The sequence below is a fragment of the Leguminivora glycinivorella genome, chromosome 16 (genome assembly GCF_023078275.1).
Source record: "Leguminivora glycinivorella isolate SPB_JAAS2020 chromosome 16, LegGlyc_1.1, whole genome shotgun sequence".
Taxonomy (NCBI): domain Eukaryota; kingdom Metazoa; phylum Arthropoda; class Insecta; order Lepidoptera; family Tortricidae; genus Leguminivora; species Leguminivora glycinivorella.
The window spans coordinates 19772259-19794520 of NC_062986.1; the positions used below are offsets into that span (position 1 = coordinate 19772259).

At 39.4% G+C, this 22262-nt stretch overlaps 3 protein-coding genes across 3 annotated transcripts in view; 2 read left to right on the forward strand and 1 right to left on the reverse strand.

Moving 5' to 3' along the window:
* Positions 1-123: 123 nt before the first annotated feature.
* Positions 124-7411, forward strand: LOC125234855 (3-ketoacyl-CoA thiolase, mitochondrial-like). Its single transcript, XM_048141273.1, has 8 exons — positions 124-304; positions 628-794; positions 1245-1376; positions 2367-2631; positions 2984-3156; positions 3764-3961; positions 4677-4828; positions 6168-7411. The coding sequence occupies exons 1-8, from the start codon at positions 286-288 to the stop codon at positions 6247-6249; spliced, it is 1188 nt and encodes a 395-aa protein (XP_047997230.1). The 5' UTR covers positions 124-285; the 3' UTR covers positions 6250-7411.
* An 8-nt stretch (positions 7412-7419) lies between these two features.
* On the reverse strand, positions 7420-9992 carry LOC125234856 (probable protein BRICK1-B). Its single transcript, XM_048141274.1, has 3 exons — positions 9791-9992; positions 9630-9712; positions 7420-7793 (listed from the first exon to the last, which is right to left on the reverse strand). Exons 1-3 carry the CDS (start codon positions 9909-9911, stop codon positions 7767-7769), a joined length of 231 nt encoding a protein of 76 aa, XP_047997231.1. The 5' UTR covers positions 9912-9992; the 3' UTR covers positions 7420-7766.
* A 243-nt stretch (positions 9993-10235) lies between these two features.
* LOC125234785 (focadhesin) overlaps positions 10236-22262 on the forward strand; it is a 38397-nt gene continuing 26370 nt past the window's right edge. The window contains exons 1-9 of the mRNA XM_048141181.1: positions 10236-10564; positions 10889-11092; positions 11805-11964; positions 15320-15462; positions 15901-16052; positions 17438-17991; positions 18408-18512; positions 19366-19484; positions 19990-20193. Coding sequence (XP_047997138.1) covers positions 10284-10564; positions 10889-11092; positions 11805-11964; positions 15320-15462; positions 15901-16052; positions 17438-17991; positions 18408-18512; positions 19366-19484; positions 19990-20193 — 1922 coding nt within the window. The 5' untranslated portion in view covers positions 10236-10283. The remainder of the gene's footprint in view (positions 10565-10888; positions 11093-11804; positions 11965-15319; positions 15463-15900; positions 16053-17437; positions 17992-18407; positions 18513-19365; positions 19485-19989; positions 20194-22262) is intronic.

Below are 22262 nucleotides of genomic sequence, written 5' to 3' on the forward strand. Positions count from 1 at the left end.
ACCCAAATTTAATTCAAAGCAAATAAAAAGTGTAGGTACACACTTCATATTCATGAGCCTATTATCGCGTAAGTAGTGAGTACTGATAAAAGAAATCATTTCGCTGTAGCTACCCACCCGGATCGTCCGTTGTTTTCCAGCCAGATAACATTGTTTACGAACTAGAAACAAAGTTATATTTGCGGGTGGCGAAATTTGGAACTAAAGTTATTGTAAGCAATATTGAAGTGTGGCGAAGACAGCAGCGCTGCTGGTAGCTGCAAATAAGATTGTTCTAAATTCAAAATGGCGCTGAGAAGTAAAGGTATGTTCTGTTATCGTATTCGATTGATATTAATTATTATTGTTTTATAATTGATTAGGATGACATAACTTCAGTTAAACTACAGTTATATCTAATGAATGAAGTTAAGATATATTTATAAACATTAAGTATTTTAATGAAGTAATAGTTTTTCGTAAAAAAATTTAGAGTTGAAGTATTTTTTGGCAGTATGAGAAACTGTTGTCATTGAGCGGATGATGTTTATATACGGAATTAATAGAAAAACACCGACTGAATATAATTAACGTATATTAATGCAAATCAAAACCGTGTTATGTCACTTAATATTTGATTATGTACAGGTGTATTCATAGTTGGCGCGAAAAGAACTCCATTTTGTAGTTATGGCGGGCCTTTTAGAGAGATGCCAGCTTGGAAAATTTTCGCCTCTGCGGCAAAGGCAGCGATTGATTCAGCCAATGTCGACCCCAATGCTATAGACAACACTGTCGTTGGAAATGTTAATTTTGTAAGTTTTATATTTTATTATGATAAATTGATAACATTTATTTTAATTATTTTAAGATAATGGAGCGAATCCATCAGATCATTGTGATAATCGCTCTAGTCTTGACGCCACCTTACTTTGGTAGATGGATGGATTAGACAACAATTTATCAGTGATAAAATAACGATGCCTGACCAACTTACAACATTTTTTAGCCGTAATGCAATAGGTCTATAATTTGGTGGTAAATACGCCCCTGTCCAGTTCCTGTATTTAAGTTTATTTTCGCATCTTTATAACGGTTCTGTTTATCACGATTGACAATACTGCAAGCCTTATGGGCACATTGGGCACCTTTACGCCTATCATTTGGCATCGCCAGTCAAGTTTTCACTTTGTCAAAAAAAAAATGGCTAAGAACACTCCCGACTAATTCGGCTATGAAACAATGTGTTTTCCATATTTTTTCAGCTGAGCCAATGCGATGGCGGGAAGACCGCGAGGTACTGTGGCCTGTACTCAGGAGTCCCAATGCATAAGCCAGCTCTGGGAGTCAGTAAAGCATGCGGCACTGGTCTTCAGGCCATTATTACGAGCGCTTTGGTAAATTCTGATCCATTACAATAACCACAAAATTAAAATTTTGATAAAACCCCCGACCGCAACATAGTAGATCGATTTTCATGAAACATGGCTAAGAACACTCCCGACTAATTTAGCTTTCAAACAAAAAAAACTAAATCTAAATCTCACAGACAGACACACACACATAAACAGACAGACAGACACGTCAAACTTATAACACCCCGTCGTGTTTGCTTCGGGGGTTAAAAAAGGGCTTTATACTCACTGATTTTTATTATTAGTGTAAGGACGGAGTGCACGCTTATATTGGGCGTTAAGCGGAGCGGGGCGTGCGGCGTGCTTGTCAAACAATTGAAGCTCATACAAGTGTCCTGAGTCGACGCTGCATAGGGTGGACGCACGCTCGCCCGCCCCGCTGAACGCTCCTCTCCGACGGCTCAGCCACGACATTGGTCTAAGCGCGACAGCGGTGAGCGGCGGCCATACATTGGAGCGAGACACAGCGATGGGACTTTTCATTCGCACGTATGGCTGCCGCTCACCGCTGCCGCGCTTAGACCAATGTCGTGGCTGGGCCGCGAGCGTCCCCTCAGACCTTACCCTTGCTTGTTGTGCACTCCAACCCTTCTGGTGTTTCCTGTGTCCATGAGCGGCAATGATCGCTTCCCATCAGGCGGCCTGTTTGCTCGTTTGTCTCCCATCGGATAAAAAAACGTGTAAGTATGATGCCAATTTTCCAACTTTTCAAGGATAAATCAATGCGACTTGAGACTCCGGTGCCGCTACATATCGTATGTCGGTAGATGTCGCTATACGCCACCCCAAAGGCGTGTGTGATAAGGAAAGGAATGGAAAGATTTGCGAAGACCGGCGTTGGCTTCCGTAGCTCAATTGGTTAAGAGCGGCCGACTAGACTTTGATATAAAAAACTTAAAGTATCATTAGCGGACGTTTCCCCTTGTTCAAAATTGATTTTCTAAGGATAAATTGACAACAATACATTTTCAGGATATCCTAACAGGATCAGCTACACTATCCCTAACAGGCGGAACAGAGAACATGTCATCCCTCCCTCTCTTAGTCCGGAACGTCCGTTTCGGTACAACTTTAGGAGCCTCATACAAGTTAGAAGAGTACATCACGGAGCAGTATTTGGACTCTAATGTTGGGCTGACACTGCAGCAGATGGCTGAGGATGTGGGGGAAAAGTGCGGGGTGTCGAGGGAGGAGGCGGATCAGTTCGCGCTGCAGAGCCATTTGAAGTGGAAGGCAGGTGATTATTTATGGGGACATTTTTAGAATTTGGGACACCCCGACTAGCGTAAGTTGTTAACAAAAATTAACTCACTGTCAGTTTTGTGACGATAATTAAGCAAGACAAAAAAAACGAAATCCAAATCGGTTTATCCGATCGGGAGCTACGAAGCTACAGACAGACACACACACAGACAGACAGACAGACGAACAGACACAGACTCGTCAAACTTATAACACCCCGTCGTTTTTGCGTCGGGGGTTAAAAAGCGTCTGGGGAAAATGGTGTATCTACTATCAGGGCGACCCTGTCGTGAAGAATTTTCGCATTCTCAGATCAAGTTAAAAACTATATATTATTCATTTCACAGGTTATGAAAGCAAAGTGTTCAACGATGAAGTAGTAAGCGTAAAAGCCAAAACGAAGAAAAGAGAGGTATTGGTGGTTAAGGATGAATTGCCAAGGACTTTCATTACTCCTGAGCACCTTAGTTCTTTGCCACCTTTGAAAGGACTTAAGCTTATCACTGAAGGGAATTCCTCGGTAAGTTTCAAAAGTTACTTATTTTGAATGATAGTTATTCCGCTTTGTGTGGTAGGGCACAGCACAGCGGATATCGTCTTGCTCGAATCTAGAGCAGAGCCCAACTGGGGAAGTACCTCCGCCTTACAGAAGACCGCAGCCAAATAGCACTAGACCCTAACTCATAGTGTTGTGTTCCTGCCGGTAAGTAAGGCTGCCAGAGCTCAACGAGGGTGCAGTGTGCTGACGTCGGGACGACTTACGGAACTAATTTGTTCCGTCTATTGTCCTTTGAGTCGTCGGCAACCCGAAACCTTGTTGGAACTTGTACACTCCTTTTTGCTGTGTAGGTACTTATACTTAACACAGCAAAAGGGAGTGTACATGTACAAATATCTAATGGGGTGGCAACGCGCATGTGTCACTCTTTGAGTTGCAGGCGTCCATAGGTTACGGTGACCGCTTTCCATCAGGCGGACCGTATGCTTGTTTGCCATAGTATAAAAAAAAGTAATATAAAGTAAAGGTTTGGAAAATTTGGAAAAATGGTAATAATCATCCTGCTTCATGTAGGTATTATCTTTTAGCCCAAAAATAAGCAGATTCAATTAAAATTTGTTAATTTCAGAGTCCAGCAGATGGCGCTGCAGCTGTACTACTAGCAAACTCAGAAGCGGTGGAACAGCACAACCTTCAGCCATTAGCCAGGATAGCTGGCTGGGCTGCCGTGGGAACAGACCCTAAGGACGCGACAGGGGCAGTCCCTGCAGTTATAAAACTGCTGGAGGTTATGGAAATGACTACAGACGATGTGGACATGTTTGAGGTAGGTTGGAACACGAAGCCTCGAGCAGAGTCAAGCCAGCTCAGCTGGTAGTTGCGACACAAAACCTGCAGCTAAACAGAGTGGTCAGCTACGAAAGCGTATATGAACAGACTCTAAGAACGTGACAGGAACAGTATCAGCTGTTAGAAAACTGTTGGGGGTTGTTCGCGGTACTTAATAGTTATTTGTTATACAAGGGTCAAAGTTGTATTTTAACGCCGAGTGTGGAATTGAAAAACGAGCAAGTGAAAGGAATCTATAATTGAACCACGAGCGAAGCGAGTGGTTCGAGAATAGAATCCTAAACTTGCGAATTTTTTAACACACGAGAAGTAAAATACATTTGCACCCGAGTGTAACACAAAACTTTTCCCCACACTATAGCGAGGAAACTACAACGCAAAAAATGCGTTTATCACTGCTTCCAGTAGTTCCACAGGTGGTAAATCATCTTTATTACTAGATTTACCTACTTTTATCAATTTTAAAGCAGTTAATTTGACTTTATTCAAGGTCAAATTGTTTTACCCACTAGTAGATAAAATGCGTTTTTACCCGCTGGTATTAAAGGAAAAAACACGTTTTTCCGAGCTAGTGAGAGGAAAAACGGTTTGTCTTTCTTTTTCTTAAATTCTCCTCTTGTGTCGAGTTTAGACCTTAACCTATTAATAAGTCGTGAAGAACAAAGATAATGTTATCCCTATATCCGTCACAGATCAACGAAACCTTCGCCACAGCCACGCTAGCGACGGCCCGGGAGCTCCGTATAGAAGACAGGGTGAACCGACACGGCGGAGCCCTGGCTGTGGGCCACGCCCCTGCTGCGACTGGCGCTCGAATGGCGGTCCATCTGGCTCATCAAATTAGGTAAGACGCAAACACGACGATATCAGCATTTCTTTTTTTTTTGCCACTTTTATGAAGTGCTTAAAAAAAAATGCTATTTCTACTCAGAATTACTAGCTTTTTCAATCCTAGTAGTTAAAAAAAAATTGTCCCATACGATTTTTTCTTATTTTGTTACCATTTTCCGTAGGTACATGTTGTATGGGGTCACAAAAGAGGAAAGTAACAAAAATGTATGGAAATTCTGGGACACTTTTTGTCTCCTAGTGGGATTGAAAGTACTCGTGATTCTGAGTACAATTGACCTAAAATTCCCTAAAACAATCAAAAATTTTTTATTGGTAAAAGAAAAAGGAATGCTCATATAAGTTTTTTTTTTTAGTATTAATAGGTAGACGTTTGACCACGATCACACCTGATGGTAAGTGATGATGCGGTCTACGGTGGAGCACGCTTACCTATGAGATACCTGCTTATGCTTTAAAGATAACTGGATGAAAATGGCGTGAAAATTTTTTGTTGGTCCTGACTAATTATTTTGGTAATATCCTATTAATAGGACCACAGCCAAATAGCACTTACTCATAGTGTTGTGTTCCTGCCGGTGAGTAAGGCTGCCAGAGGTCAACGAGGGTGCGGTGTGCTGGTGAGGGAAGGACCTACGGAACTAATTTGTTCCGTCTATTGTCGTGAGTCGTCGGCATGTCGGCAACCCAAACTATCCTTAGAACTTGTACACTCTTTTTTGCTGCATACTTAACACAGCAAAAAGGAGTGTAATGGGTGGCAAAGCGCACGTGACACTACTTGAGTTGCTGGCGTCCATAGGTGACGGTGACCGCTTTCCATCAGGCGGACCGTATGCTTGTTTGCCACCGACGTAGTATAAAAAAAATATATCTAGAAACCAAAATTTAGTGTGATGTAATTAATGCATATAGCTTTATTATGCATGTAGCTTTATTTGACGTTCATATGCGCATTGTAATATGCCTACTTGAAATAGTACATTGTGCAACAAGGGGAGGAAGTTGAATATTACTAACGAGAGTAAGTTCTAAGTAAAAACTCGAGTTAGTAATATTCATAGTCCCCGAGTTACAGACAATGTTTTTCATCACACTCGCAATGTAAAAAATATGTAAATAGATGTGAAAAAGTTAAGTACGGTACAAGAAATTTCATTATTTCCTTGGGAGAACGATTTTTCTATAACTCACGCTCCGCCTGCGTGCAATAGCACATTTAAAGTGCGGGTGTGATGAAAAATAAATATTTCATTTTTTTTTTCATATCGTTGGATTATCATCATGTACTTGGTTTTTGGAAGTATTAATAATAATTATTTCTCTCTTTACAGCCAGAATAATGTGAAAAGGAGTATAGCAGCCTCTAGCTGTGGAGGGGGCCAGGGAGTGGCCATTATGATAGAACACATTTAAAATTTATGAACAAATATATATAATATATTAAATAATGTACAGTCAACCAATTGGAACCCTAGGCCACTCTACAACCATGTCAAAATAACAAGCAGTAAGAGATTTCTTACAATCTGATTTATAACGTCACTGTGACATAGTTCTACAGTGGCTGACTGTTCCAATTGGTTGACTGTACAGTTCTCGGCATACGTTGGTATAGTTGACTAAAATTATTAGTTTAACTTCACCAATAATTATTGAATAACACCAAAATTATATGTAATAGCTAACCATGCCTAAATATGCAGAATGTATAATACTCATGAAAATACTGCTTAGTAGTACCCAACTATTTAATTCAACATAATTTATTGGTTGCTTTATAGTATGGTATAGTATATGAAGAGTGTCCTTAATTATAATATTGTAACAGAATTTTATAATATTCCCATGTGAGACAGTCTAGACAAAAATATTTACATTTTTTATGTAACTGGGAATTATAATTCCAATTTTTTAAAGCAGACCCTGCTGACTCCAAATTGGACAGTTACCAAATAGTATAATAATCAAATTGATCATTGCTTAACCTCTATTGTACCACTTTTTTTAATGATTTCCTCATAAATAATGATTTTCAATTGGTGGGGGAGTGTTTGTTTTATATAAAGGAATGAATTTTGAAATTAAAGAACTGTGTGTTATACAAAAACGTATCATGTAATCATTTATATAATTGCAACTTAAATGTAAATTCAAAATGCTCTTATGTATCATGTTTTTGTCACAGTGTCATAAAATAACTCATAGTTTAAGTAAAATTAAGGTAAACATTGCATACTCATTATTTATACAATTGTATGTTTTTTTATTATATATGTACATAATCAGGGCCCGTAACTTTCATGCCGATGACATAAATTTGACATCACGCTGCATATAGTATGATTCAAGAGTTATATATAATAATTAATCATTATTCATCAATCATTTTAATCATGACTTCAAAACTAATATATTCATGCGTGAAACAATTAATACTTACTCAATACGTGAAAAGTAAATTAAATTATTTGTTTATTTTTTACATTCATTTTATTAATTATGTTTGTTACTATATTTCAATAAATTATTAAAACAAAACAAATTGTTTCCTTTTCGTTTCACGTATCAAGTAGGTATTAATTATTCCACGTATGAATAGCTTACTTTTGAAGTCATTAGTACATGATAAAAATTGATTATCGAATAATGATTAATTATTACAATAAAACTATTTGAATCATCCAATAAGCAGCGTGACGTCAAATTGATGGCATGTTCAAAAATATGCAAATATGCTTAACATAACATGGCAAAGATCAGTATTACGTGTGTCACTAAATACAAAGGTTTTTTTATTTATTTTGAAAATGTTTGAGACAACAACCATATTTTGGAGTTTCCATATATTTATAACAAAGGATTACACTGTGACACTGACATTAACTATTTATAAGTTAAGTTAAACTAGTATTAAATGTAAAATGTAATTATTATGTTAATGTCTCCCCTTTTGTGACCTGCAAATAAATGATGTCATTTTTAAATTTGTTTAATTTCAATGGTTTAGAACATGAATATTTTTTGGGATTTTAAGTTTTTTTATTATTGAAAAGTGAAGGAGACTAAATTAATATACAGTGGAACATTGATAACTTGAAAACTCACAATTCTTCATAAAACTTTCACACCGGCATCAGATTTATTTTACCTGATGCAGGTACAGTCACCGGCATAAAGAAGTGATGATTTCTGTACCTTGTCGCTTTTCATTGTTTGACAATTTAGTATGACATTTCAAACAACATGTTAATATGACAAGGTACAGAAATTATGCCGTTGACTGTATGTTTGATTGAATTGTTAACTGATTGCCATAGCGAATCTGTTAACACAAAAACTCTTCAACATCCTGAACCTCTCTTAGAATAAATTAAAACTTTAGAATCACTCAAAAAAAAACGTTTTTATGCATTTTTCCTGTAACTTAAGACCTCTTCGGGGTGTTCATACAAATAAAAAACACATAAAAGTCTTTTAAAGGGGTTCTCCCAAAAAAGGATGAAACCTCATTAACACTTTGGTAATTCTTGAAATTCATGCCATCAATGCTCCACCATAGGCAGGGCCGGATTAAGGGTAGAGCGAGTGGAGCGGCCGCTCTAGGCGCTACATGGTAAGGGGGCGCCAAAATCGAGAATGTGGAAAAATCTATACAAAAAAATTATACGTTGCGTGGGCGCGCACAAATCACGAAAGGGCGAGAGGAGTCGGAAATGAATCCACTATTGAAAATCTAGATTTGTAATTCAGATTAAGTGGAAAGTTGCACCACATTGCCAACATATACCAACATTCATAAGGGCGCTGTTGCTAGGGCGCTGTAAAAGGAGGATTCTTGCCCTTGACGAACCACATTGTTGTGCGGCGAACGACAAAGTTACGTTGCTATCCAAGTCCAAAGCGGAGTTGCGCATAAAGCCAAAGGCGCAATGTTTCAGAGAGGCGCAATTTTGTGAGTCACAGCAGATGGTGGAGCGAACTTCAGTCAAAGCACTAAGATCACTTGGCAAAATAACGAAATGGGCATCTCGAAGGTGACGATCGAGTCCGCAGTTAATCTTTTAATTAACTCTTAGTATTATAAAAATAATAGTGATGGCGAAATATAAGGCCTAAAATTCGGGAACACAGGCGCCCTGTGAAGTCAAAATACCCCAAAATATGTCAAAGACCGCAGCTCTGCAGAACATAATAGTTTGAAAGTTCGCGGATTCCCGCTGGCGGGTTAAGTATTAATAAATCGAGTAAAAAAATTATATGTTCTCTTTTAGTTAGGAAAAAACCCGAATCTGTTTTTCTGATTCTGTTTTTTTATTTCGGTTTTAATTCTGTTTTTCTGACTTAACCACTGTAGTGCTCCATTTTGTTTGTTATTTTATGTATTTACATGATATCCACGTTCAGCCACACGTAACTATACTAGGGTGCCACTACGAAGGTTCAACCATTTGTCCCTTTCGTACTCTGTATCTGTATGATGAAATCCATAAATTCTGTATTACGTTAATCTTCAAATTACGGCATTACTATGAAAAACAATTCGCGCTCGCTACGCTCGCAATTTATTTTCCTACGTAGTGAAACCTTACCAAGGGGCGCCGAAACTCAAACTCGCTCTACCCTGATCGAGTCCACGGGCCGGCGCTGACCATAGGTATACAATATTTTGGTTTCAGTGTTGTTTACTATTAGGAAGTCCTTTAATAGTATTGGCTCTTTGGGTTTCTTTTATTTTATATTGAAAAACAACTGCGATAACTTATGTTATAATCAAATATGACAGAAAAACTTACGCAAGCCTCCAGGTAATCAATTTTCCTTTCCAAAGATGTCAATTTCTCGTTTAACGTAGCTAGGCGTGATCTGCAAGACATGTCTGGAAGGAGATAAATAAGTGTAAATAATATAATCCTCTATATAACAACAAATTTAGTGGTTAGTCGCTTTCACTTACCGAAGGAGTTGAGGAAGTCTGTTATCTTTTTTATGCTTCCCGTGATGACTTCAATGTATTCCCTGTTGGCCCAGTCTTGCTGAATTTGCTTCTGAATAGTTTCTCGAGGCGGTGTAGCCATTATACCTTATTTTGTTAATTTTTTATCAAAATATTCGTGAGACAACAAGATACACAACACACCCCAAACGGATGTAATAGCCGAATAAAATATATATACCAATAACCAGTTCACGAAGCGAGGATTTTAGTATCTTTTTAATTTTGTAGGATAATAATGTACATGACATTAGGGTGACGTTTCTGAACACTGTTTGAGCATTTGTTTAAACGACCAATGGATTGCCTCCATTCGTTTCCCATTCGTAGTGTCTGAAACAAGCTGTCAATGTCATCAACAGCTGTTTGTACGTTTGCCCCGGTAAACTCATAATTTCGGCAAATTTTGCATTTCAAGTCTATTATTTCTTGTAAAACGAATTAATAGTTCACCATGGATGAAATTGAATACAAGCTGAACACTAACAACAGTGTCTTGATAGTGAACGCCATCGACAAGTTGATTAGCACGATAAAATCAAAATATAAACCTGCGGAGCGTCAAAAGTTCGTTTTAGAGAACGGGGAACTGAAGTTCTTGAGGGAGAAATGCTCGTCGAAACAGAGCTTGGTCAGCCTGACGGCTTGCCAGGGGCTCTTGGCTCTAGTGGAGCTTGGTGTCTTGGAAATCGCACACACGATGTCGACGGTTGTAACCTTACTGCCGAGCGCACAGTAAGCACTTTTATTTTCACAATTTTTTTTGCATATTGTTTTGGATGTGTCTGTGACATCCTGCCATCCATCCTACCAGCAGAATGTAAGTCTAACAAATCAAAATTGTCAGTAAATAAGAACAAAGAGAACTAATCTCATTCTTTCGAGTTCTACAGTAAATCAAAGTTAGTATAGTTAGTTCTCTCTATGTTTGAAATGAGATAGTCCGTAGCTAAAGTATAGGTGCATACACAGCCATAATATTTTTTTAGGCATTGAATGACTTGCAAAGTTTTTTTTTAATTTGCCATGAGGCAGACATTAAGACACATTCCATTTCAGCAACTACTCAGCAATAATCTCCACAATGGCCGGCCTGCTAATCCTGGACCTGCGGTCCCGGCTGGTTCCCGGCCAGCCATACCGCTGTCAGTTCAGCCTGCGCTCCCCGCAGCACCCGTTCATCAGTGTGATGGAAAAGAATAAGGATGCGGAGGATGATGTGCTGACGCAGATGCATGCATTGTGTACACATCCCGATTATGTGTAAGTTTTTTCTTAAATAAAGGGAAAATGAAGCCCTAGCCAGTGAAATAATTTTGTAATTGGGTGAATCAACTTTTCTTTGCCAGCAAAATTTCGCATACTTCGACTACATGTGGTCAGAAAATTTAATTGTGATTTAGTCTAATTAATGTATACTTATTATATTAAAGACAAATATACTAGCTACGCAATACAACATGTAATTATAGGATTTCCTATTTTATAACTTTGTTTTGAGCAGTGACCCAGTGGACATAGCCTCACTTTTGTATGAAAAAAGTGTCTCTTCCACTGGGTCACATATTGTTTTAATTAAAAATGAATCGTTTTTAAATTTTTCCCTAATTGGTATACGTGAAATAAGGATCTTTATTCACGATGGTAAGGTTAAAAATCACAAAAGTAGACCTAATAATAAGTAAGGGTAATTCTTGCAAAAAGCAAGAAAAAGTTGATTCACCCAATTCTACATGTATTGAATACGAAAATGATATTTTTCTGAATGAATCTTATTTACATCTGTATTTTTTTAATATAAACAGTAGAAGAAACTATAGTATTAAATGGAGTTTAATATTATTAATGCAATAAACAAAATGTAAGATAACAATTATACAGAGCTCAGTTATTTCAAAAAGAAACAGATAAAACTATTTGCCAAAAATTACATTTGTTACACAGAAAAATCCCATCATTTGGTTCTTATTTGCAGGGTATCATCAAACAGCCTGGAACTGCTCCGTCCAGTTTTCCTCTGGCTGACGAGCAACCCTCAACGGCAATGTTCCCTCCGTCCCTGGCAGCTATTGCTAAGTCTGCCAAACTCACAGGCGCAGAATGACTTACTGTTAGCCTGTTTAAGTTGTCAACAGGTAGACATTATAATTATACAAATAACCAGCCGTATTCTATTATATTCTATTGGCAAAATTACTTGTGAACAGATGCTCCTTCTATTTACGAATCAATGCATCAGTTAGTTGAATTCAAAGTTTGATAAATCTAAAAGTATGACTTTGCGTTTTCGGTATTAAAAACAAGGTAATAAAAGGGTAGTTATTATTATTATTATTTTTTCCTTTATTTATTTTGCTTCTTAGGTTAAGCTTTTTATAATATGAATATAAAAGTAAAATACAAAAACACATACAAAACAATATAAAAAACATATAAACACATTATAAAAAACCTAACCTAGGGTGCCGCCAGCAGCGGGGCAGGGCCCAAGCTGCCGGTGGTTAGGGCCGCAGAGAGAGGAACCGTCGGACTATCCGCGCCGTGTCCAAGATCACCGCCTTCTGCATCTGGCCCTTGATCCAGCCACCTAGCGAGAGTCTCTTAAGATGTTGATCGAGACTCTTCGCTATGAGACCGTTCGCTGAAACGACTATCGGAACAATGATCGTTGAATCAACATCCCACATGGCGGTTATCTCGTGAGCCAAGTCTAGGTACTTACTGGACTTGTCCTTCTCGGCTTTCACGAGACTCTCATCATGGGGGATGGTGATGTCAACGAGCACGGCCCGGCGTTGCGGTCGATCTATTATCACAATGTCAGGCTTATTGGCTACAATAGTCCTGTCAGTGATAATAGATCGATCCCAATAGAGCGTGGCACGACCATTTTCAAGAACTGGCGCAGGCAAGTACTTGTAGTACGGTACTTCGCGGTCCACAAGGCCGTATTGAAGAGCAAGTTGCTGGTGAATAATCCTGGCTACGAGATTATGTCTGTGCAGGTACTCGCCGTTAGCAAGATGAGAACAACCGGAAATGATATGCCTGAGTGACTCTCCGGGACGGCGGCATGCCCGACAAATGTCGACCGTACCGTCCTTCAGGATATATTTCCGGTAGTTGTTCGTCATCATAACTTCGTCCATAATTGCACAGGCAAAACCCTCGGTTTCTCCGAAGAGGTCCCCGAATCGTAACCAGTTCACCGATGCGAGCAGGTCTACATCGGGTCCCGTGAGGGCCTTGTAGAACCGCCCGTGTAGCTGCTTGCTCTCCCATACCGCCTTGCGGTCCGCAGTACTTAGTACCACAGGTTGGCGCCAGTTCTCTTTCGCCAAGGAGAGCGGCGTGAGGTTTCCGTCAACTGCCACCACATCACGATGCATCCCACACTCGTTGTTAAGGAAGTAATTCCTGAGATTGTACACATCACGGTTGTGGAGATCTTTGGCGTTTAGGAAGCCTCGACCTCCGCACTTCCGTGGGATGTACAATCTCATAACAGACGAGCGCGGGTGTAACATACGATGTGTGGTAAGCAGTGAACGGACCCTCCGATCCAGGGCGTCCAGCTCAGTCTGGGTCCACCGTAGTATGCCAAAGGAGTATGTGAGTAGAGGCATTACCCAGGCGTTAAAGGCGCGCACTTTGTTGCCTCCTGACAAAAGACTGTATAGGACTTTTGTGAGCCGACTGAAAAAGCGCTCCTTCACCGACCGTCTAATGCCAACATCCTCAATACCCAACGACTGTGACATACCAAGGTACTTATAGGTTTCTGATTCAGAGATAGATCTGAACGACATCGTCTCAGAAAGTTGTAAATTTTCTGAATTTACAACCTCCCCCCGCTGTACATGCATAACCGCACACTTATCGACACCAAACTCCATTCTGATGGCGGTACTGAAAACTTCTGTGGTTTTCAATAGCACCATCAGGTCTTGGGTGTTCGGTGCAAATAGTTTGAGATCGTCCATGTACAGAAGGTGAGAGATGACTTCACCCTCTCTCCGAAGCCGGCAACCTAGCCCAGAATCCTTCAGCAGCGTGCTGAGGGGATTCAGAGCTAGGCAGAACCATAATGGACTCAAACTGTCACCCTGGAATATTCCTCGCTCAATCCTTATGAAGTCCTGCGGGCCAGTGGGGTCATCCCTGCCTCCTGGTTGACGAAGGACTGTGGTCCACTGCCTCATACATGCAGCCAGGAAGGATATTAAAGCTGCATCAAGTTTATACAGCTCCAATACCCTTCTCAGCCATGAATGAGGCACCGAATCATAGGCCTTCTTATAGTCAATCCAAGCGGCCGAGATGGCTCCCCTGTTCCGCCGAACTTGTTGGCAGATGGTCATGTCTATGAGGAGGAGCTCTTTAGTACCACGGGACCCAACCCTACATCCATTTTGAGCGGGAGCCAGAATGTTGTTAGCGACAATATGCGCGTTAATTTTTGCTCTCAAAATGGATGTAAGGAGCTTGTAAAGTGTAGGCAAGCACGTAATGGGTCTGTAGTTTTTTGCTTCCGTGGTACTACCGGATTTATAGAGCAGGAAAGTAACACCAGTTGTTAGGGAAGGTGGGAGAGAACCAAGATCGAGGGCTTGTTGAAATTGCGTTGCCAAACGCGAGTGCGAGCATCGAAACCATTTTAGCCAGAAGTTGTGCAATCCGTCCGGTCCAGGACTTTTCCAGTTCTGGGCCGTACGGGTAGCACAACTTACGTCGTCGGGGCTGATGGTGATAGCTCCCATAGGCTCGATGTTCTCGCACTCACGTTCGACAACGGTCATCCACTCGCCCTCCGTGTGCTCAACGGGCACCGACCAGATGCTACGCCAGAAATCAGACATGGCAGTAGCATCCGGTAGCCGCACGTCGGACACACGAGGGTCGGTTTCCTCCCACCTTCGGTATACTTTCCTTTGGTCGCTTTGAAAAAGACGATTATTATTATTATTATTAGGAGCCTGCTGTGTCCCACTGCTGGGCAAAGGCCTCCCCCTCTTTTTCCATTCGTCTCTGTTAAGTGCAAAAGGTAAAAGGGTAGTGTTTCCTGAAAAAATAATGTGGCTTTATCCGAAATATGAGTTAAATAACTCAATTTATTATTATTATTAAGCTGACAGGTAGTTAAAAAACGAATATAGCCTGTATCTAATAGTGATCATTTAGGACAGTAATCTTAGCCGAGTTGTAGATGTGATGTGCTTGTCTAGTTTATTTTTAAACTTATTCATATTTTGCGCTGAGACCACGTCTTCCGAGAGTCCAAGATCTCACTACTCGGTCGGTTGGTTTTCAAAAGATGTTCATTTGTTTTAAGCCTTCTTTAAATTACATTCATTTAACCCTTAAATGCATAGTGATGTGTATATGCATCATGCGTTTTTGACTCTATTGACAACCTGTCAAAATTCAAATTTGAATAAATCTTTGTCAAGGTCATGCATTTAAAGGTTAAAGATTTCAATTTGTTTTCAGTTCAACAACCCGAAACTAGTGGATAGCGCGTTTTCGGCGTACTCCGCCGTCGCTGACAACGCCATCTATCTGCAGAGGAATAACCATGTGATGGCACTTCTACCATTACTAGCTAGGGTTGCCAACGAGCTGGTCGCTGATGGGTAAGATATGTTCATTACTTACTAGGTACTCGACTTGTATACGTATATGCTCTATATCTATAGTATACATATGTAGGTATACGCCAGAAACGAACTATGCACTGTGATTAAAATATCTTTGTACTTTCTGCTATATTAGAATTTTAGTTATTCGATATACGAAGCTTTACAAACGCCACCCGAATGCATCATATAATACATATTTACATACATAAACAAGCTCTCACCTGTAGGTAGTGTAGCTATTCCTAAAAGAGGTAAAAAGCAGAACACATGAAATTGCTCAAGTTTAAGTTAGCAATTAGCAATTAAGGGATTTAAAGAAAACAAAATCGTAATATTCGAACACACATTGCTGTCTGATAAAGACTTCTTTTAATACACTTTACATCTATCTAAATTTGTGTTTAAAATTATTTTTACACTTTTTTCACACAGCCGCGATCCCCGAGCATGCTACACAGCCATAGAGCGTGGCTTCGCGACAGATTCGCCAGGGCTACGCGCATGTGCCGGCCTGACTGTGACTCTACTAGCCCGAGACTTGCCCCGCAGCTCTGCGCTACATCTACACTCTCTTTGCAACTTGTGTGAGTTCTTTCCCAACATGATAAAGACTGTATCGTTAAGTATGAGGACAACTTTGAGTAGCCGTATTTATTTGCTATTATATTTTTTTCTTAAAACAAGACATAGGCTTAATAAGGCACATAATAAGGTTCACATTTTGTCCTAGAAACTCGACGTAAAGCAAGTGGTTTAGACAGTATTGACTTAATCCTCCCGAGTAACAATTACGATTCCGGACAAATGCTACTAGAAAATTCACAAAGTGCGTAAAAAACGATACGATTGCGAAAAAAAATTGTACTGTGTGAACCTCAACGACATATGATCCACAAAGCAGAATATCTGGACATAGTCTAGCCATAGTTATTGTTAAGAAATAAAGTTCAGGATCTGTGTATGGCGGCCATTTAGAGAATGTGGCATGGTGCTTCCTCTAACTCCGACTTTGATGTCGAATTTAACTATCATACACTGTTTATATCGATTTGGTTTAGGCACCGTTCAAACACCGTGAATGTCAATTAGACTTTGGCCTATGGCTAATTTTTTTATCTGTTCTCTCATCCTGCTTGCATCAAAAATTTACGACAATCCGGAACGTTGCTCAAAATAGCGTTTTTTTTAATTCTATAAATTCACCGCATTTATTCTGCAAGTACCCAATTGAAAAACCATGAAGAGGACTCTTAAAGAATATATTTTGGCAGCATATTAACCTTTGTTTGTTGAAATCGTGAAAACAGTCATTGAAATATTCTCAAATTAAGCCAGATAGGGGTTGTCCGAAATTTATTTGCTAGACCTTAATGAAAGTACCATAAAGTCTCTAAAATAAAATAAAAATTAGACTTTCTTATATCAAATAGTGCTTACCAATACCTTCAGATCATACTCTCGGAACAATATAAAATTATGCACATGTCAACATTTAGACGAGGTTTGTTTTGTCCTTATACTTATCGATACAGTCCTTAAATAGACAGATGATCTCATAGAGTGATATATTTTGGAATCAAGAGCTCTAAAGATAAATATCTCAGACTCAACCAAAAATGTATGTTACTTCTTTCTGGAGGTCCAGTAAATAAGCCTTACAACGTTTTTTGAAAACCGCCAGGGACTTACAGTTAACTACGGGTGGCGGCAAATTGTTCCAGCATTTAGATGCAGCGTAGCGAAAACTGCCTCTAAATGACTGGAGCCGAAACAATGGGAGGAAGATACGCTCTTAAGTACATATTATACGCTTCCTCCAATCTATTTTCAGAGGAATTAAGTACACTTTGCACAGCCCTAAATTTTTTTTAAGAAAGTTTTTGACCCTCGGGAAAGTGTTGAGCTGATTCTACCTGCAATTTAAAACCTAACATTTGTTTTTTTTTTCTAATTGTGTTTTATTTTTCAGGCCTCAACATAATCAGCAAATATGAAGTCTCAACTCTATCCTTAAGCACATTCGTGTCTTTATCCCTTCAATGGCTCCATCTACCGTCCCATCTCACCGCCTCAGCCTTAAAAACCGCCTCGAAAATTCTAGAAATACACCAGAACGCTAAACAAGACTCCAGACTATACCTTACAAATTTAAAGGCTAACCAGACGTTCCAACATTTGTTAAACACAGATCGTCAACTGTTTATTCTTTTTAAAATCCACGAGACTTGGGAGCGACTGAGGGATGACGCGGCAAAAATGAACGCGTGGCTCGATTCTTTCGAATCTGTGGGAAATTTGAAAATGGAACTGTTGCCGTTTTTCTTCGGTTTGATTTTGGAGAATAGACAAGATTGGTATGATATAGTTTTAAAGGCGTTGAAGATTGTCGTTGGGCTGGTGGGTGGTAGGAAAGAGGTGTCTGTGCAACTTTTGCCTGTGCTGTTGTATAAAATAGCGAATGATACGTCGCCGAGGGTTAAATTGGAGTGTTTGAAGGCTTTACCGCTTATGGCGCAAACGAAGGTAATAAGATAAATAAAAGAATTATATTTCAGTAGCTTTTGCCCGCGACTTCGCTCGGTTTAAATTTTAAATTTGCGGAATGCTCCATAGAAACTTCTACCCCCCCATTTTAGGGAACTGGGGGGTTAGAAAGAGATAAAAAGTAGCCATTGTCACTCTCCACCCCTTCATCTATCTCCACTTATAAAAACGTCAATTCTTCGCATCGTTGTGTCGTGAAAGACGGACAAACAAACAGACACACACACACACACACACACACACACACACACACACACACACACACACACACTTTCTCATTTATAATATCAGTAAGTACCTATTTATGAATATAATATTTAATTAGAACTTTCATGCACTTATTTCTACTAGGTAATTAATTCAGATGTGATTAATATATTTAATGTCTTTTTCAGGAAAACGTGCCTACTATAGTGTCCATACTTAATAAGCTGAAGGCTAGTAAGGGAGTGCCAACATCGTTTCTCATCATGCTATACGCAAGCTTGGCTGAAACACAGGTATGAAATAATATAGAAAATACCCAGGAGATCCTCTGGACTTACATAAACTAAGTAAATACGCAGCCAACTGGGTGAAGAACTTAGATATTAACTTGTAAAGCGACAAAAAAATTCCAATTGATGCCATACGACTAAAAAAAAAATGAAATAATATTTTGTACTAGCGAACCCGCCCCTGTTTCGCACGGGGAGTAAAGCATAATATAGTACATTACGATACAAGTGCGAAAAAAAGGAAGTTCGAAACGAGTGGCGATTCCTCCCTTCGGTCGTGTTTTAAATCGACACGAGTTACGAATTTTCTTTTCGCGCGTCTATCGTACGACTTTTTTCAGTACAGATGGCCCTTCGAAGCTTCTACCCGACATATAATGAACCACTCTCGCACTAGAGCGTAAAAGACACCAGCTGTACTGAAAAAAAAAAAAACTTTTTTGTAAACATAATATATAAGGGAGACACAATTTCACCATAAATTGTTTTAATGTAGCTTAAACAGTTTGGGCAGCGTTTTCGAATACACCTCTTAGTCGGCGGGATTTTGTTCGACTCGATTAGCAAATATCGTCATATTTCAAGTATTTCAACCAATTTATACAAAATCTCAACAAATCACGACACTAAAACCCTCCTCAAGAATAACTCTATTCATAAGTAAAGAACCGCATGAAAACTCGTTTAGTAGTTTTTGAGTTTATCGCGAAAACGCACACGCATACAGATTGGTTTGTTGGTTTATTGAAGTTTGAAATTTTTATTTCAGATAATATAGCTACATGTTTTCACCGCTTTTTTCAATACCTAAATAGTCTATTAATTTTCGTTTTATGTAATACCTCGTTCATTCCAGCCGCGTTGTTTCCCGTACCTGAAGGAACTGCTAGTGGAAACCACCAACCGGCCTGATGATCTGAAATGGGAAGTGGATCTGGCAAGGGCTGTTGCCGTCAAGAGGATCTGTGAGATCAGGTAACATTTACATTAATTTTTATTCAATAGAGTTTAAAATGACTCTGCTATTTACTTCGGGCAAAGAGGATAGAGTATTATAGAGAGTTACTGTCGAAATAAAATGTGTAATCACCGTGCATAGACTGCCATCTCTTAACACAGGCTTAAAACTTTTGAACTTCAGTTTTGACAATTTGGCCCATATTCCTGGTTTGATATGTGTTAAAATGTCAAATATTAATATTAGCGCCATCTAGCTGAGCGACTGAGCGTACTCCAAAGGTGTAACGGCATCTAGATCACCGTACCTTTTTCTGTATGGTACTGAGGTACGTTTTTTTCTTAGACTTTATCTGTCTTGATGGAGCTATATATGTCTTTGCTTCGGGTCATCTAACTCGCCATGAGACGTTTAGTTTTTTTTTAAACTAGGTATTAAAGTTGTTCAAATCCTTGTGTTAATCATTAAGTGTAGGTAATTGACATAATTGTAAATTATTGAAGATGTGCATTGTTTCTCCAGGGCATCATCCCACGGCTTAGAACTAGTCTCCGTGATATCCTCAACCCTGAACCGCTGCACCGACAAATCCAGCGCCCTGGCTGCAGCGGCAGCCCTGGCGGCGCTGGCGGCGCTGTGGCGCGGCGCCGCCGTGGCGCCACCGAGCGCGTGGCAGGCGCTCAAACACAAACTGAGGCCGGACACACGACCGCAGGTCCAAATCGCGTAAGTGAAAACAAGTGACTGCATATACTGCGATATTATATCTAGATGGACCGCCTTCGGTGTTCGAAATTTTGAATTTCGAACGAGTATTATAAAATATTCAGACACGACCAGAGGTTCAGATCGCGTAAGTATTTAAACCGATGAACTGCAGATAAAAAATGGCGGATCTCGGGAGAAAACAAGTGACGACAGAAGAGCCCTCCCGCCCGCTCTTCGGCGTTCCATCGAAATTTTGAATTTCGAACCAATGTAATAAAAGTTTTGAATGATTCACGGTTATTTTCCGTGATCATGATGCATGTAGTCCATGGGCCAGCTGGTCCAATTTTGCCAAACGGTATAATTTGGGGGTACTAAGTTTCCTTTTTACAGCAGTTAGGTAGGCTTATAGGGATGTTAAAAAACCATGATTGCCATCTCAAAATGGTAGCTAAACAAAATGGCCGCCAATCCAAGATGGCGGATATTGAGTTTTAGAAAATCGACCATAACTCCAGAAGTATTGGTCCGATTTCATTTTTATTTTTTTTAAACGAAAGCTCTTTTTGTGTACTCAAATACTTGTCATATTCATTGTTTCGGTAAATTCAACCATTAGTTAGTAATTAACGAAAAATATAAAAAAAATATCTTTTTTTCTTAGACTTTTTGTCAAAAATCATGTTTCTACAAAATATCTTGCATATTCTAATAAATATTTAAATGCAGAAAAATAGTTCCATTAATCACCTTTAATTTGATGTATAAAAGATACAGATTTAATTTAAAAAAAAAACACGTGGAGGCTTAAATTTAATTCTGACTTCGTTGAAATTCACCGTTGTGCATACAGTACTAAAAGCTTCAGGTCAAAGTTTTAGATTGCTAATACGCTGTTTAGTATAATTCTGCAATTGAGAAGAACTGAACATGATAGTATCCGACATCCATTAGCTTTAATAATATAATATAATACTCGTATGTCATAGGTAAACTACAGTTTTAGATATTTAATTATTTGAATAAAATTTCCTTATTGATGCTGGGCCAACCAACCGAGATAATACAAAATAAATAAACTAGACACAGTGAGTATGAGATTCTATCTCAACGCATTAACCTTTTGACCGCCATGGACGGATATAGCTGTCGCTGGAAATGATTCCTAAGGACGCCAACGATGACCATCAGTTTTGCCAATGTAATTGGGACCCATGCGAGCCTTTATAACGCCTAATTTTGCTCAAATAATCGCGATCCACGTCTGGTGTCCGGGCCCCGACTTGTCATATCTTTTTCACTACAGAAACTCTGATCCGTGTTCGAGAAAACTTATATTTAGTTAAAATAATCCTTGCATACACGAGGTGAAGAACACACCCCAAATGACAAATAGTCTTGAGATATGCACTATAATGCATTAATGAGGCATATCTATGAAGTATCCGACTACTAAACGACCTGATATAGGTACCTACCGAATAAACCTTAATTTACGCACAAAAATATAGTACTTATCACCGCGAATGTAGATTGTAGAGCCAATATCACTAATAATCACCTTCAAGACAATCACAGGTAACAGATTAATTTTCTCCTAATTTTTCGAACTTTTATAGCAGGTTTTCTTGAGCTAGGCTTCCACGACTTACGTGCCTGGGCCCGGCCCAAGCCCATTTTAGAGTAGCAATCCGACCTCTATAACTCTGATCCGTCGCCACATCATCTCGTTTCATTTCCATCGTAGAAAGACATACCGAACGTGTTGTGCTCTATATGCAACTTTTAGCCTCTTCATTTCGTACATTGCTAGTGTCCAACGTCTCGCAAGCTTATGTCACGGTGGGAAGTACACGCTGATCAAACATGTTGGTCTTCAGTGTCTGGTATTCTGGCCCTTAATACGTCCTTCAGCCTACAAAAGACATCCAAGTCCTCTGTGTGATCTCCGCCGGCAGCAAGGCCGATCCAAGTCTCTGTATTGTGTTATAGTTCGACACAACTCGACGTTTTGTGCCTATTTTGCGTGATGTAGGGGATTTAGCTAGTCCTACTAGCTCATCTCCTCGAGAAATCCTATTAAACTT